The sequence below is a fragment of the Schistocerca nitens genome, chromosome 1 (assembly GCF_023898315.1).
Source record: "Schistocerca nitens isolate TAMUIC-IGC-003100 chromosome 1, iqSchNite1.1, whole genome shotgun sequence".
Lineage (NCBI taxonomy): Eukaryota > Metazoa > Arthropoda > Insecta > Orthoptera > Acrididae > Schistocerca > Schistocerca nitens.
The window spans coordinates 1131687269-1131705804 of record NC_064614.1 but is presented as its reverse complement, the minus strand read 5'-3'; the positions used below and the strand labels follow the sequence as shown (position 1 = coordinate 1131705804).

Here is an 18536-nt window from a genome sequence, read left to right as displayed (position 1 = left end):
CAGATTTTGCAAACCCCAAATCAAAACATTATGCCTATTAACCCTTCCTGATTGATGAAACATTGCCTCATCTGAGAATAAACATCTTTACAGGAAGCTGACATCCATATCAATACACTGCAGCATATCCACAGCAAATTGTCGGCATGGTTTGTCTTTCAGTATCAGATGTTGCAGAATTTGCACTTTGTAAACACACATACGAAGACGCTGGTGAACTACACGATGCAATGTCGATCGAGGTACATCAAGTTGCCTAGATGCTTGATGAATTGACTTATGTGGGCTTCTGAGAAATGTTTGTCTGATGTCCTCCACTCTCTCTTCTGAAACTCCATAACGTGCACTGCCGGATTATTTCAGAGCATTTCCTGTTGCCAGAAACTTCCTTTACCATTCCTTAATTGTTTTCACACCAGGTGGATCACACATCACATGATGATAATTTGTTTGCACAGTAATCGGCAATTTTGTTTCTGCAAACCACACTATTGTTTGCGTGCACTACTGTGGAGTTGCCATTTTCACTTCATGTGACCATGCTGCACTCTGGCGACCATACTTGGCACTTCTGATGCAGGAATATCAATTCTTTGAGGTGCTCTACAATGCGATGCAATGAGTCCTTGAAATCAGGGAGGTTTGAGTGGGACACCCTGTATTTAGTGATGGGCAGTCTGAATAGGTAATGTGCTTCCAGTAGTCCTTCACCCTTTTCATCCACACAAGCCACATGTAAAATATTATGCCAAAAAATGTTTTTATTTCTTCAGTGGTGGTATCTTTCCAAGAAGTTATATTGGCATGCTTGTTTTTGCTTTCAATGAACACTTCCAAGGCAAAAGCATTTCTCTCTTCCACTATCAGTTCCAAGAAGTTTAGAATAAATAACAAGAAGAAAAATGATATTGCTGTAATAAGAGAGGGGATCTCCAAAAGTCCTGGAGAAACAGTAAAAGGTAACTCCTACCTATTATCTGGTGGTCCTTCACTCCACTTGTCTTCAAGAAGAAAAATGGGAGATATGGGGGCACTGGTGGTTTTGAGAAAGAGTGCAGGTTTCTGAAGCCTCATTTCTGGGCCCTGCCATTACTAAGTTAGATGTAGCACCTGGTACTTCAATAGCACCAGGTACTACTTGGAAGTTAGCAGGCTCCTCTTCATCCTCATTGGAACTCGGATCATCTGATGAAAATTCTAAGTCATTGTCCATCCATTTTCCAAACTCTTAAGTGGCTAATGACTTCAAAAGTAAATTTTTCTCTTTCTACTTCCAGATGGCCTGATAAATGCGCTTTGTACACCTAAAAAGTGTGAAAGAAGAAAAACATCAAATATTGTCTCCAGAAATATTATTTATTGAAAAAATTAGTGTATGGTTATAATTTAGTTATAGAGGAAAGAATAATTCCGTTATTGAAAATTTGCTCGCTAATGGGAGGAATAACTGTTTTATTAATTTTTGATAAATTTTTCTCAGATAACATACCATGCTCGATGAATTCATTCATTTGCTGTTGAAAAACATCCATAAATACAAAAGGACGGACATGAAATGCCATTATGTGTTGTAAAATACCAGACAAGGAGGTAGCCACAGCAGATCTTTAGACATTCCCTCCCCTCCTCCCGACAAATTTTGTCAAAAGGCACAGAATACCTCCACAAATATCTTGGATATGTACCTGAGAAATTAGTTTTATGAAATAAATTAAATCATTAACTTATCTTTGAGAACAAACAGAAAAATTCCAATTCTGGTGTAATAAAAATGAATATTCCATGAGCGGGATCAATTCACTTCACACTACAACTCACGCATGCACCAGCTAAAGTGCAGCAAAAGATACACTGAAGGCTTGGCCAGTGTGTCCCTTTTAACCTGCAAGCTGGCCGAGGGTAGAAGCCTTGGCGCCATGAGGGTTGGTGACACCACACAGGCATGTGCTGTCTGGGAAGCAGGGCGGTTCTCACTCCTCAGTGACATGAGTCATCTTGAACGTGTTAATTCCACCAAAAACCTATCCACAGGAAATACGTTCTGCAGTTGTCATTAGTGTCACAAACACTGTTTATAACATTATATAGATACTGAAACCAAATAAAAGTGGGAATTAGGGAGAGGAAATGTGCATCTCCTCTTGTTTTCACTTTTTTTATTTTCGTGTGTAGGTAAGCCTTGTAGTCAATGCTCTGTCTTTCATGATCCGAGCTTGTGGAATGGATGCATAAAATGCCATAATCTAAGATGTCAGTCAATGAAAATCCAATACTGCTATTCAGTACTGTAATAATAACTGAAAATTTAAAATTTTATTTAATGTTCAGCTGGTCAAATTCTCTTTCCTGAAACAATGGCTTATGTTATTGTGCAGATCTCTGTAATTTAATGTATTTTATTCACCGCATAACATACAGAATTTCAGAACGTAAGTCTGATGTACAGGAATCATGTTAGGGATACAATTTACTTATTTAAAAATTTTTCAAACTTACAAGATCATTTGTTGAAGAATTTACTTATTTAAAATTTGTCAAACTTACAATATTAACTGTTGAAGGATTTGTACAAGATTCTTTCTAATGCTGTTACAGAATTTGCATCCACTATAAGTAGCATAAATTTTTCTTTGGTTTTAAGGATCCAGCTCAAGGTATCACTTTGTCCTTCATGAAATCTTCCACTGAGTGGTAGTATCTTTCAATTAGAAAATCGCATAACTCGCTTTTTAAAATGGTTTACCTCCATATTCATTACATCACACCATTTATTTTATTGTGAATTTTCGTGTCTGTATATTAAGGAGTCTGAGTGTACAAATTTAAGAAATGTGATGTGATTATAAAGTTTCTTTGTCTTTTGTTGTAACTGCGTTCAACATAATTTTTTAATCTTTTTTGTATCTTTAGACAAATAAAACAACAAAATTTTGCACTGCAGATTTATTGAAATTGAATTACAGAAAGTGATATGCTCGCAAACAAATTTCTGAACAGCAGTTTTCTGCACAATAAAATAAATATCAGTGTTCTCTGAATAATGGAACTGCCTGACTATTAGTCACTCTTCTGTTCCTAGAAACAAAGAAAAAGAATAAAGCATCAGGCACCACAAATTTTTGTGGGAAACAAGAACTGCCCCATCTAAATAAAGCATTCTTGGAAATTACACAGTTTCTGCAGAATAAACCTTACCAAATACAAGTTATGCAGAATGAGCAGTTCATTAACATTTTGTGGATTGATCGATGATCTTTTCTCACTGTTGATTAGCCCCGCTTGGCAAAAATTTTCTTTCTGCAGATGCACATTTTGCAGGAATTATTAGCTAATCTGAGTAGTTTGGAAACTTTTTTTCATGTGCTCTCCGCCACGTCAGCAACTCAGCTGGATCCTCATTTTCAGAGTAACCTTTTGCTAAGTAGCATGAAATTTCATCTTCCATATGGCTACTCCTTTTGCAAGTGTCATCTACGTCATCTACCCAGTTGCCAAGTCGACTCCTCTTCATTTTCATAGGGGACAAATGACAGTCTGTAAAACTGGAGAGACGGAGGATATAACCTGGAAAAAGGGTGCACCCTTTTTGTGTTGTGATTGTCTGCAGCAACCAGTTTATCAAAGACATCACACACACACACACACACACACACACACACACACATACACACACACACATCCACATCCACATCCACATATCCATCTTCTCTTTCAGAAAAGATTCTACTCTTCGCTTATGTGCTGTGACTTCTGTCTGCAATATAAAATAAGACCTTAACAGCAATCTCCTTCAGTGGCAATAAATGCTTGTTAACAAGAAAGCAGGAGAAATACATACTGACAACTCTAGAGAAATACATACTGACAACTCTAGTTCCATTGATGTTGGTGTAGTTTCTGGAACGGAGCAGTGAGTGTGTTCTTGTCTATGGCATTTGCTTATCATATCAACAGCGGTATTCCAACAGTTATCATAGACTTTGAGCTTTGAGACACTTACTCAGACCAGTTTTTTAAGTAATTTACAGTGTTCTTCGAAGTTCTAATTAATATAAGTGCTAGTGGTGCAAATTCTTTGAGAAATTTGTCTTCATATAACAGTGTCTTAGCATGGTTGCAATGCGGAGTGCTATACAGGAGAGCAGCTTAAACCATGAAAGCACCAACTTGATATAAGCTGCTCTAAATCTGCAATGGAAACGTAATTTTCTCATTTAGACAAAATTTCTCTTCGAATATTAAGACCAGATTTAGCATCTTCAACTTGTCAGGTTAAAACAAGATTTTTAATTGAATCGTTCACCTAAAAAATGTTGTATCCAGAAAAAAGGAGATCTGCAGTTCGGCAATTGTAGTGACCAACAATGATAATATATTCACTTTTAATGTATATTATCGGACCATAAATTCATTTCAAAGGCATGTGCATTGATTGCTAAGCAACTTTTGTTTTGATTTCTTCAGCTGCCTCAAAAATACTCTGTGAAATCGTTGATGGATGAGGAAGGACATTGTTAACATTTACGCGGCCATGTTTTTACTGTGCATCTATGTCTAAAAATTCCTGATATACGTTCCTGAACCCTGAACAATATTATAGGAATGTAGGTCCTGGATGCAGAGTTGTACACCTACTAATGACAGTAGTTGTGTTCTTGAAGATATTGATGCATTGTTCCCGCATCTAAAACGTTTCTCACTTTAAACACATTTCTGCCTGATTAATGTTGAAGTTGATGAGACCTTTTTGAAGCTATAAACAAAATCACATGATTTGTACTGCACAAAACAACATGTTTGTTCATTTGTGCAACATGTACAGATGAAAAATATTTCCATACTGTTGACAACTCATTCTCCATTGAATGAAGAACAAATTCTTTTTTTAAGTAACTTTCCTTCGCTGCTTTGTTGATAAGAACACACAGTGGCACTGCTGAGGTTGACACAAATATCGAAGATGAATTTGACAGCTGTAGTTGATGGATGATGCTTCTAAACACAAGAGCTCCAACTTATTTTGATGCTGTCCATGTTACTTAACAGTAGATCTCACAATATGCAGTCCTAGTCTTGTCCTTGAGACCCTGTGGAACATTCATGGAGGCCTATGTAATATTGAGCACTTCCCAATAACAATACTCCTGTCAGTTTGCAGAAAAAACAAATTTGTATCGTACTGGTTTGTTAGATAAACCAATTGGCAAATCTGAATATCAGAAGTGCTGTTAAACATCAACCAGGAGAAAGCAATCAATGAGGTTGTATAAGATGCTTCTGCTTCTTCTATCATACCTACTACAGATCCAGCACTGTTCTTCCATTTGGATCCTCTCTGACAAAGCATGTACCATGGTCGTCTGAAGAAATAGCTGAGATCATTTGAGAACATGAAACAACTTGTCAGGTTAAAACAGGGTTTTTAAAATTGAATCTATCTATCTATCTATCTTCTCAGCGATCATAGGCCCTGTAGACCACGCGCTGCATCAACGATCTGCTTCTACCTCCTTCTATCTCTCGCAGCCTCTCTCCACCCTAATGCTACAATGTCCTTCTCTATGTCATCTTTCCACCGTGTACTAGGTCAGCCCAATGGTCTTGTTGCCTGGAGAGTTCCTTCAAATGCTTTCTTGTTGATTCTGTTGTTTCCCATTCTAGCTGCATGTCCAGCCCATTGCAGTCTCCTACTTTTTAATTTCTGGATGATAGTGGGTTTCTTCATTAACTGATAAATTTCATTGTTCTTTCGAATTCTCCATGCGCCATTCTCCAACACAGGTCCCCAGATTTTTCTGATTACTTTTCTTTCGAAAACATTCAATTTTTCTCTTTCATTCTTTGTAATCGTCCAGCTTTCTGAACCGTATAGTACTATGGGGCAGCTAATAGTGTTGTATATCTTCATCTTTGTGGTGATTGACAAAGCTTTACTTTTGAGTGGGTTACTTAGTGAGTACAGATGTCTTGACCCTGAGGCTATTCTTTCATTTATATCCATTGTTATGATATTTTTACTGTTGAAACATGATCCAAGGTATTTAAACTGGAGAACTTTTCTGAATTTAGAATGTTGGTCAGTTTCAAAGTAAGGATTTGGGTTTATGACTCGACCTGTTTCCATATATTCGGTTTTCTCTTGGTTAATCAAAAGCCTGATTTTGCTGGCACTGTGCCTGAGAGATCTGTACATGTCTTTCAGTTCTTCTTCAGTTTCACTCAGCAACACTATATCATCTGCATAAGCCAGGAGATTTACTTCACTGTGTTTGAATTGGAGACCATTGTATAGATGTAAATTACTCTCCTGAACCACTTTCTCTAATGCAAGGTTGAGAAGGACACATGAAAGAGCGTCTCCCTGTCGTAAGCCTGTTTTAATTGGAAAGGTGGGGGATATGGATCCTCTGAACTTCACTGCTGCCTGGGAACCATCCATGCACAGTTGTATCATCCTAATGATTTTACTGGGTATAGTAAATTCTCGTAACGTGTTGTAGAGGCTACTTCTGTGGATGCTGTCGTAGGCTCACTGGAAGTCAATGAAGAGACAGTGGATGTTTTCATTAAATTCCCAGTATTTCTCAAAGATTTGTCGTATAGTAAACAAATTATCAGTTGTGGAACGGTTTGTTCGAAATCCAGCCTGGTAATCTTGAATAATGTTTTCTGCGTAAGGTTTAAGTTTTTCCAGAATGGTCATTGACAGGATTTTGTATGTTATGTTCAGCAAACTGATTCCTCTTTAATTTCCACATTCCATTCTGTTTCCTTTCTTGTATATGGGACAAATTATTGCAGTTTTCCAATCTTCAGGCAGTGTTTCAGTTTTCCAGATCATTGTGATAAGTTTATAAATTTCTTTGCGTAGTTTGCTTCCGCCCTCTTTTAACATCTCTTCTGATATCTGGTCCTCACCTGCTGCCTTGTTGTTTTCGAGCATTTGAATGGAGTGGATCACTCCCTGTTCCGTGATTCTACATTCGTTATTATTAATGCTGTCACTCTCAGACATTGCATAATTGAAGGTTATGTGCGGATCAGTGCAATTTAACATTTCTGAGAAATACTCTTTCCATCTTTCTAGGATACCTTCCAGCTGCGTTAGCATATTTTGATTTTTATCTTTTATGAATAGGTTTTCACTTTGATAACCTCTCTTACTTTTCTTTGTGTACTGAAACAACTTCTTTGAGTTTCCATTCCTGCTTTCCACTTCTATAGATTCTAGGACTCCAGTTAGATATTTCCTTTTCTCTGTTCATAGAACTTCTACTGCTCTCTGACACTTTTCGTTGAACCATTTCTGTTTCTTCGTTTTCTTTTTCTTGCCCAGTGTTTTTTTCTGCTGCATCTGTTACTACAGTCTTTATTATTTCCCAAGCCTTCTTGACACTATTTTCCTCCTCAGCTTTTTGCAATGCTGTAAATTGGTTATTTATTTCAATCACATAGGCTTCTTTAACAGACAGTTCCTTCAGTCGTTTGATGTCTAACTTAGGTTTTGGTGTGGCTTTTGGTTGTTGATTCTAAATCATCTTGATTTTCATCTTTCCTACCACTAGGAAATGATCTGAGCCAATTTCAGCTTCTCTGTATGTTCTGACATCTCTTATAAATGAAGTGAAATGTTGATCTGTCATAACATGGTCAATCTGATTTACTGTTTTGCCACCTGTAGAGCACCATGTACCTTTGTGTATATCTTTGTGAGGGAACATCATCGAGCAAATTCTCATATTCTTTGACTGTGCAAAGTTGATCATTTTTAATCCATTTTCGTTTGTGGACGAGTGCTTGCTATGTTTTCCTATTGTGGGGATGAACATATCCTCTTTACCTATTTTTCCATTAAAGTCCCTTAAGATAATTCTCATATTTCTTCTTGAAATACTTTAGAGTACTCTCTCTAATTCTTCATAGTACTCATCTTTCTCATCCTCAGTTCGTAGTCTTAATAAACCAGCTGCAGCAGCGACTTTGATATCTGAACTAAAAACATACAAGACAAAATTGAATCATTCACGTGAATAATGTTCTAACTAACAAAAAGCAAATTTTACAAGAGAACATAGAAACAGTTTTACGCATACATGTTCGGCCTTTCATGATGTAGTTTTAAGTGCAATTCTGCATATTTTTGTAACAGTTATTATGCATCTGCGTGTGTTATCTTTGAAAAATAATAGCACTCTCTTAATTTTTGTGGATGAATGACGTGGTATCTGTGCCATTACAATGTTGAACTGCTGAGAAACGGTGGCGTTTTTGTGTTACTCATAACAGGAAGGCAAAGCTTATTTTGAGAAAATACAAGAAAGCTGTTCAGAGCACATGTTTATTAAAATATACATATGGAAATGCAGCTGCAGAAGATGTTGAAAAATTTTGTGCCAGTGCTGTTGTAATTAACTAAACATTTACATTTAGAATTCAGGGTGGTGAATCCTCTGGAAAAACTGGAATTCTAGGGAAGTACATAGTACCTGGAAAAATCAGGGAAATCGCAGGGAATTTCAGGTATTTCATAAAATTGCAGGGAATTCAATGTTTTTAATCTAGCATTTAAATTTAATTTTACTGGGTTTTACAAATCACAAGTTTTGGAACAGTTAATATTTCACAGTGTGTTAATTATATTAGTATTATTCCATATAAATTATTGAAGTTTAAAAACTGCAGGTGCTTATTGCTATCTCTGTGAGAGGAAAGAAAAGTCATTATTGTGCTGTCTGCCTCCCCCCCCCCCCTTATCCTCCCCTTTTTTTTCCTGTGCTTGCCATTAATTTTTCAGGAGCTTCTTATGCCATCTTGGAATTTCAATTTTAAGTCCCCAGTGGGTTTTCCCAGAATGACAGGAAATCCACTTTTCACTTGGAAGTTGCTGCCTAGGAATCCCATTTTTCAGATGGGATATACTGATACATGTCAAGTAAGTTTTCATTTCAGCAGCTTCTGATGGCAAAACTCATCATACAAGATAGGAAAAACTGAAATTGTAGCACATGAGTTCTTTCCCAAATACCTCTCAGCTTTTTTGGAATGCCCTGACAAACTCATAGTTGCAGGATGTTATCACTTTTTTTTCCACTAGTGAAATAGAGTAGTCAGATGAAATTTGTTTCCAGACATACTTATATTGAACACTCTCTGTGCAACCCTTGGTGTAGTGTGCCAAGATCCCTGAAATCCTCTGGGTGCACTTTCCACACCAGATATTCATCAGCCTTGACAGTGACTGGAATCCATTATTCTGGATGATAGTCATGAGAAACTCTAGTTGTTTTTCTGTATAATGGCAAATCAGTATAGTGGGAGACTGCCCTGTAATGAGGAATTTATGATCTACAGCAATAAGCTGTTTATTACACTGATAGTCCAGTAGTGAATAAGCATCACACTACTACAGTTGAACTGTGCAAGTATTTAATGTGTACAATTTTTTGTCTGTGTGAATTATGGGAAACTTTTTTTCCATTATGTATTGTAGTTGCAACACTGTTCCGTCCAACCCATCAGATGAGAGTTTTCCAGGAACAAGATCATTTCTCCACGATATATAAGGAACTCCCCTATCCTCAGTACCTTCCTTCCTTCAACTGATTTTCCATTCCATTCATTACCACAACACCTGCTGCATCACACATGATGCCTTCACTTTGTGTTGTTTGCTGCCTTTCAACACTGGTGCAAACCCGAGGGCATCCAGCTGCTGTGTTGGTCTTGGTGCTGGCATGCCATTCCCACTTTTCCACCCAAATAATCTTATCACTATTGCTGTATTAGGAATCAATGTCTCCTATTTTCATCCTTGCTTTATGTAAATGATACATTATAGGTATTAACTCAAACTGTTAGAGTTATCAATTTTTGGAAACTTTTGAACATTCTCTCTTCACCGGATCCATCACGGTGGAAGCACTGAGAACCTTGTACATCATCGTCGTCATTATCAGGAAGCATGTTGAGGGGGAAGGAGGTGTGTGTGTGTGTGTGTGTGTGTGTGTGTGTGTGTGTGTGTGTTTTGTACTAGAGAATATTGGCCAGGCTGTGCCAGGTGGTATGAAACACTTAATGATAGAAATTTGTGGAACATTAACATCTTATGGACCCGAAGCACTTACTTTGTAAGGTGGTCATGCAGGAAGCTGGAAGTGTCATTCAGACTCATGGTATGTGGTAGTGAACATCTACATGCTCTGTTTCTTTTCTAGTTATGTGTTACAACTTTAGTTTTGTGAGGGGTGTTACTGATGACCACATCACTGAGTGCCCATAAGATCCCTAAAAAACAACACCACACACACACACACACACACACACACACACACACACACAGTGTGAGGCACTTCTGCGTATCAATTGTAAGTTGGTAAGTTGTCTTCAGGATGTGGTTGTGGTTACTCTCAATAGTTATTTCATATTCTGGTTTATTCCCCACATTTTGTTCATGCTCAAGATTTGGAGCAGATAATTAATAAGATTTGACAATTGGCAGGAAGAATTGAAGAACTTATCGTAGGACCTACTGGATCTCCCCCTCCTCTCTCTCTCTCTCTCTCTCTCTCTCTCTCTCTCTCTCTCTGTCTGTCTTTCCACATCTCTAATTTGTTAAAGCAGAAGTTAGTGGTCTTGTTATTACTTTTAATAATGTGATCAGGTTTCTAGAACGTACATCCTGCAGTAAAATGTGGCACCTTTTAGAGTCTAAAAACAAATTATATCAAAGTACCCAACAATAGTACTTAAAGTATGTTTATAAGTAGACAGGGAAATGTATCTGACATGGTCCTAAAACACATTTGATTGTTTTTAGTCAAACTATTGCTGCAGAGTTAACTAATTAAGTAATGTCTGCCAGATGAATACCATACATTTCATATCTTCTCTCAGTCTCTTTCCTTCATGATTGCTTCTTTTAAAATTCTTTTAGGCAGTCTAAAAAATTAATTTTTGGAAATTGTCAGAATGGCACATATTGAAGGTGAGAACTTTGATTAATCAACCCACCAGCTTGGAGGCACTTCCTAATTTTTAAGGATCAAAAACACAGTAAATCTTGTGTGTAAGATAACTGTTTTCCAACAGATCTGGTTCAATGACTATTGTGGTTTTACTGTAAGTAATATACATTCAGTGGCTCAAACATTGGGACTACTATTGCTTTTCTCCTGTCACTGAACGTGCCTTTTATATTTTGATATAAAATGTGTTCGTTGTGTACAGTCCAGCAAAGTATTCAGTCCACAGAGTGTGAAGGTTATCTGGAAACTAAGGTTACAAGACATGTAGTTTTAGCATGGAATGTCCTTGGGGGAATTTGGTGCCATTGCCTAGTAACAGGAAGCCAGCAAAAGGAAAGAGCATTCCCAACAATCTGTAGAGTGGCTGGGGTGTTTTCGGTAATGTTCTGCATTGTCAGTAGCTGACATAAGAACAGTCTCACCACTGTTTTTCATTCCCTTTTCCTTTCTTCGTTCACCTTCTCCTATCCTTCCTCCGCTTCGACATTTGAGGCTCCTCTTTCTCTTCTTCCTCCCAGTGTGCTCCTGAAGGCCAGCTCACTTGTCTGATGCGCAGCAGGTGACTGGGTAACGTGTAATTCCCAGCCCCAGGTAGACAGGTAGGGTTCGCATGTAGGTACAGGCAAGGCCCAGGGAGGGCGGACTGCCTGAGCTGCTACCTTCGCAAATTGCCAGTTGGTCCCCCTGTCAGGCTGCGATTCCCCTCGAAATTGGTTCAGTTTATGGATGGGATGTAATGTCAAGGCAGCATGTGATGAAATGGATATGGAATTTCAATTTTGGAAGGACAGAAATTCATGATGAAGACAGAAGCGGAAGGCCATCTGTTGTTGTTGATGATGTGGTGCAGAAAATTGAAGAACATATCCTCTCTGATCGCCATTCGACAGTTGATGATCTGCATGCAATTTGCCCAAACATTTCACGAGCTGTTCATGAAATTGTAACTGATAGACTAAATTATTGCAAGTTGTGTGCATGATGGGTACCCAAGGTGCTTACCGTAGCACACAAAATGAACAGAGTCGGTGCCACCCTTCACCGTTTTGAGACTGAAGGTGATGCTTTTCTCAACTCTGCAGTGACAGGCGATGAAACATGGGCTTATCACGATACTACAGAGAGCAAACAACATTCAATGAGTGGCGCCATACTCATTCTCTTTCAGCCAAAAAATTCAAAACTTGGCAAACAGTGAGGAGAATCAGGGTGTAAGTGTTTTGCAAGAGGAAAAGAGGTTCTGCTCATTGATTTTTTGGAAAGAGATGAAACAATATATGCTGCAAGATATAGTAAGACCATGAATAAATTTCGCAGAGCCATATGACACAAACATCATGGGATGCTGATAATGGGAGTCTGTCTCCTTCATGACAAGGCACACTGCACACCCTCTCACGCAACACAAGAGTTGTTGAGTTGGTTTGGTTGGAATGTTTTAAGCCAACGCTCTCACAGCCCCAATCTTGCACCTAGTTACTATCATCTGTTCACTAAATTGAAGGAGCACCTTGATGGAAAACATTTTTCTGACGACGACAGGGTGTAAATGAAAGTGAAGAACTGGCTGAAAAAGGTGGCAGAAGAGGTCTATGATACAGCAATAAAAAAACTTGTCCCACAGATGACAGAATTTATTGAAGTAAATGGTGATTATGTGGAAAAATAATGCAAGACCTGTACTACAATGCATGTAAATTTTATTAAAATAAATTCATTTTTTCTACTTCAAAAAATCTTGTAACATTAGTTTCCAGATTAGATTCTTATTTCAGTATGCGGGATACCAGTGGTGTTAGAAATTCAGAAGCTGGGATTTTCTTCATGTCCTCCATGCAATATAAAACTAAATTAGCAAGTGCAATCATGTGGATGCTGAAATCATCAGAACCAGCTATACAGGACACAGGCATGTGGTAGTTCTGGGAAGAATCTTGTGACAACAACCATAGGGAATTGAAAGGGCTCTGTGCGCTTCAGGAGTTGTCCTTTTGTATATGTTACTTTACCAAGAATTAGGTTTGTGGATGAGTGAAAGTGGCAAAGCGAGTGGCATATATGGGAAACAAGTTGTAGTTGGAGTGAGCATGTTGATCATGGTGAATAGACTCTTCCCACTTATATGGAAGAAAGCAATCTCTCTTTGTGTAGAGCACTGCCCAGTGTCACTTAATGTCTCTTCCCTTTACAAGATTCAGAAGACTTTTACAAATTACATATTCTTTTGCCGCTTACTGCCCCTGTCTCTTGAAATAATCACAGTGCGTAAAAAGAATACTTAGTGCTGTTGGTACACCTCCTGCTGTACTTCTGTCATAGTCACAGAACACAGTTAATGTTCACAATTTTTTGAAAAATTTGAATTACATTGAAAATGAAACGCTGTTTGGTTCTCCTAATTGTCATTGCCTTTTTCCTTTATTAAGTACTAGCAAAACCGGCTATGCTTCACAAAATGTACGGGAATCAGATATATGTCCTAATCTCGTTCTCCCCCTCTCTCCATGCACCAACTCCCCACCCCTTCTGTCCATCTCCTCTTCGCTTTGTCATGGAGCCTTGTTTATTGTTATCACAAAATTAAAAATTGATTGGAAATTGAAGTAACTTAAATGACTGGGTAAATTAGTTGGATTCATTAGCATGGAGGTGAGAGACACCTCTCCATCTGCTGTATCTGTGAGGATAATATCTTCAATGACAGTAGTCTATAAAGTTTCAATCTGCAAACAGATACAATTACAAAGTTAACCATAAATGAAACGTTCCAGTTGTCTGTTAAAACTGACTGTGAGGAAGCAAAATAGCACATAGTTTTCGTGTACCATTTTTGTGTAAAATTATATGTGAGGTGAAAGAATATATATATGTTGTTGTTGTTGTTGTTGTTGTGGTCTTCAGTCCTGAGACTGATTTGATGCAGCTCTCCATGCTACTCTATCTTGTGCAAGCTTCTTCATCTCCCAGTACCTACTGCTACCTACATCCTTTTGAATCTGCTTAGTGTATTCATCTCTTTGTCTCCCTCCACGATTTTTACCCTCCACGCTGCCCTCCAATACTAAATTGGTGATCCCTTGATGCCTCAGAACATGTCCTACCAACTGATCCCTTCTTCTAGTAAAGTTGTGCCACAAACTCCTCTTCTCCCCAATTCTATTCAATACCTCCTCATTAGTTATGTGATCTACCCATCTAATCTTTAGCATTCTTCTGTTGAACCACATTTCGAAAGCTTCTATTCTCTTCTTGTCCAAACTATTTATTGTCCACGTTTCACTTCCATACATGGCTACACTCCATACGAATACTTTCAGAAACGACTTCCAGTCACTTAAATCTATACTCGATGTTAACAAATCCCTCTTCTTCAGAAACACTTTCCTTGCCATTGCCAGTCTACATTTTATATCCTCTCTACTTCGACCATCATCAGTTATTTTGCTCCCCAATTAGCAAGACTTCTTTACTACTTTAAGTGTGTCATTTTCTAATCTAATTCCCTCAGCATCACCAGACTTAATTAGACTACATTCCATTGTCCTCGTTTTGCTTTTGTTGATGTTCATCTTATATCCTCCTCTCAACACACTGTCCATTCCGTTCAACTGCTCTTCCAAGTCCTTTGCTGTCTCTGACAGAATTACAATGTCATCGGCGAACCTCAAAGTTTTTATTTCTTCTCCATGGATTTTAATACCTACTCTGAATTTTTCTTTTGTTTCCTTTACTGCTTGCTCAATATACAGATTGAAGAACTTCGAGGAGAGGCTACAACCCTGTCTCACTCCCTTCCCAACCACTCCTTCCCTTTCATGCCCCTCAACTCTTATAACTGCCATCTGGTTTTTGTACAAAGAATATATATAAGGAAAACAATTTGTCTAGTTGTGTGAAGATACATTCAAAACATACAATGAGCAGGCTGCGCAGTGGTTAGCCAACTGGACTCACATTTGGGAGAACAGTGGTTCGTATCTGCATCTGGCTGTCCAGACGTAGGTTTTTTTGTGGTTTCCCACTTAGGTTTTTCATGATTTCCCTAAATTGCTCCAGGCATATGCCTTGTTGGTCCCTTTGAAAGGCTGTAAGGTTTCTACATCTTTGAAACATTCAGAGCCTGTGCTCAGTCTCTATCAACCTCATAGTCAGTGAGATGTTTAACCCTGATTCCTTCCTTTCAAAACGCACAAAATGCTCTGGGCAAGTTTCTATCACTGTTTCTCAACAAACTTTTGTTTTCATAGATTGACAACTAATAACCTTAAAAATATGGAAACCTAAGGCTTCTTAATAATCATCTGTAGTATAAACTAAATAAGAGAGAATCATGTAAGTAATTATTTCCTTTACTTTTTATGGACCCTTCTGAGTTTGTATTGAATTAGAATTAAATAATTAATATAAAAAAGATGAACTAACATGTAGTGTCCTTTCTTGAAAAGGAGGACCTGCTGAACCGTGGGTCATATTGCCTCATGAACGAGCACGGTACGAAGAACAATTCCGTGCCCTACAACCAGTAAATGGCATTGTCACAGGTGAACAGGCAAAGGGGTTTCTCCTCCAATCTAGACTACCACCAGCAATTTTGGGTCAAATATGGTAAGTAGTGTTTTTCTTAAAGTGAATGCAGTATATTGGGTAGCTGCTCAAGGTAGTGAAAGTGTTTTCTTAGAATTACACTCTCTCCTTTGAGTTGTCAGTAGGGCACACTTCCCTTTGATCAGAGTAATGATTACTTTTATGACATCTCAAGAACTACATAGTACATATGATAAATTGACTGTAAATTTGTTACAGGTCTTTAGCAGATACTGACTCAGATGGGAAAATGAATATAACAGAGTTCAGTATTGCCTGTAAACTTATAAACCTAAAATTACGAGGCTTTGAACTGCCAAAAGTACTTCCACCTACAATGCTACAACAGAATATGCCACCAGGTATGTTATATAATATCATTTCATGTTTTATGTGTCTATGCGTTAGATGTAATAATCATGAAAAAAAGAAAGTTGAATTGGGGCTGCATATTGTGTTTTCACTAAAATCTGTGAATGGATTTTTTTACTGCTGTGAGCATAACACTTTAATTTTGTGTTTCTATACTACATGGGCCAAAAATAATGAAACATGTTCACAATGGAAAGACTGCACAAGTAATAAAAACAGAAGCTGGGTGTGATATATTGTATGTTAATACGATAAAAGATCTTTCTACATATTGCAGTAAGAAAATTTCTTTTAGTTACGGCAAATTGATGGAGAGTGCACAGAATGATTCAGCAACCCCAGACAAGAAAATTTACAAAGCTAAAGGTTAGGCAACGTTTACATTCAATTGATAAATGCAAGATCTTGAGAATTTGTACATCCAGTTCAGTGATACAGCAGATTGAGATAATGTAAATTACATAGTGACCATGATGCAGTATCAGATGTGATTGGAACAGATAGTTGCTGAAGTCCTAGTCAAGTTGCGGCTGTGGTACAATTCAAGCAGGCCTAGATATTGTCTCAGTACTCACCAGAAAGACAGATGAAGCATAAAACATTTAGTATGATCTCTCTCTCTCTCTCTCTCTCTCTCTCTCTCTCTCTCTCTCTGAAAGAGATGAATCTAGAATTTTCCCAGTTGTGATTTCTTTATGTGCTACACCTCGTATTATTAGATTATGAAGATTTCCTTTTTCATTGACATAAAGAGTGTGTTTGCCACAGAAACCAAGTAATTGTTAAGTCTTATTCACCATGCACACTTGTAGACACCAGTAAACTGGTAGTATACAACTTGTCATTTAGTGCCAAAGTATGTAAAAGCTGCAACTGACAGCATCTACAATTGGTGCACTAATAAGAATGTGCTGTACAGTTTACTGGGAACACTATAGTTCAGACGTGCATTGCATGTTGCCATTGGCATACTTTTTGTGACTCCCTACATGTGGCCACTCAATGTTCTTTTGAGATCTGTTTCTTCTAACTGTATACACCATAGGTGTAAGTTTTTGCTACATGGGGAATTCTTTCCAGATGTATAGCCATTTCATGAACGTGTTGAAATCAGTCTTTCCAAATTTCGATCAGTGATTCTTTTCTGCAGATATCTCCCTATTTTCTTTTTCTCATGATGCAGTAATGGTGAAATATCACCAATACTTATATTACAAATACAGTTTCCAGTGTTTTTCTTTATAGTGGTACTGTTTATAACCTTGTGTTATATGTATTTCCACTGTGGTATTTGTGCAAGATTGTTAAGATTTTTTACGCATTCTGTAAGCTCGGTTCCCTGAGAGTTGATTTTTAGTACACATCTTAAGTTTCTATTTCTATATAATATTTTCTAGCGATGTTATGCTCAGCTGTGGGTTAGAGTGTCTCCCACTTATAAATAACACACGTTGGAAAAATGGTAAGTGCAGTCACAAAAGACAGAATTCTGTCAGCTGGAAGTACACCTATTTGGGACTGAATCTTTCAGAAGTCAAAAATGTTGAGTAGCAAGCCATTTCATGGTAACCTTTAGGAAGAGCAGGTCGTTAGGTGCAAAATAGTGGTTGGGGAGAACTGAAAGAGGGGAGGGCAAATGCAGACAACAATAAACTGTGAACATTCTTATCACAAACTGTTCAGTGTCTGTTCTGAATGGAATATGGCAGTTTTGAAAGTGTTTAGTACTACTGCTGATGAACATCATTCCACAGAGCCCACAAATTGCACATCCTTGTGGTCCGAAAATAGCTGTTATGGTTTTCCACACAGACTGTTTTTGACTGATTTTTTTTTTTTTCTCTCTTCTTCTTCTATGATTGATGAAATTGAATGTGCGATTCCTCCTTGGAATCCACATCAACAAAAGGTCTTGCTTCTTTATAGGGTGAAAAAATCACCTTTGATCCCTAGCATCCACGTGGAGGTTTTACTAAATTTCATAACTAGCCTCTTTAAAACTGAAATGGTTGTTCCATTTATTAATGTAAAATAGACTTGATGATGTAAGTAATTACAGAAATAATATTATTAAATGTCACAAATTTTGTGCCTGCATTAGGTATATTTTCCCACAATGTAAGTACACACAGAACATGGCAATACATTTTCAAGAATGTAGACAACATAGTGAGATAATCTCAAGCACAAAAATATATGGTTCCCCTGAATTTTCCAACTGAAGTCCAGAAAGCTAGAACACAATAGCTATAAACACACTCACAATCAGACCAAAATTGGCTGTCAATAGAACGAGCCCATAGTGCAAATATTAGTCCATTATTCTGAAATACCAAGTAGACAAAATAAGCAGTGCCAGGGTAGAGCAGGATGGAGTTGTGGTGACGATCCCACATTTACACCTACTTACAGGTCATGCGACTTGCATGTGTGATCTCCTGTGTGCTCTGCGTGGACAGAGTAGGTTCCCGTGCTTTACATTGAGCTCTCCAGATTGTTGCCATCCTAGGACACAAGGACACAACACATCCCTTCATGCACACCTTCATGTCCATC

General features: G+C 37.8%; 1 protein-coding gene across 1 annotated transcript in view; it reads left to right on the top strand.

Annotated features, from left to right (window-relative positions):
• Positions 1-18536, top strand: part of LOC126199401 (intersectin-1-like) — a 305182-nt gene that overhangs the window by 43206 nt on the left and 243440 nt on the right. The window contains 2 exon segments of the mRNA XM_049936323.1: positions 15470-15629; positions 15828-15970. Of these exon segments, the coding sequence (XP_049792280.1) occupies positions 15470-15629; positions 15828-15970 (303 nt within the window).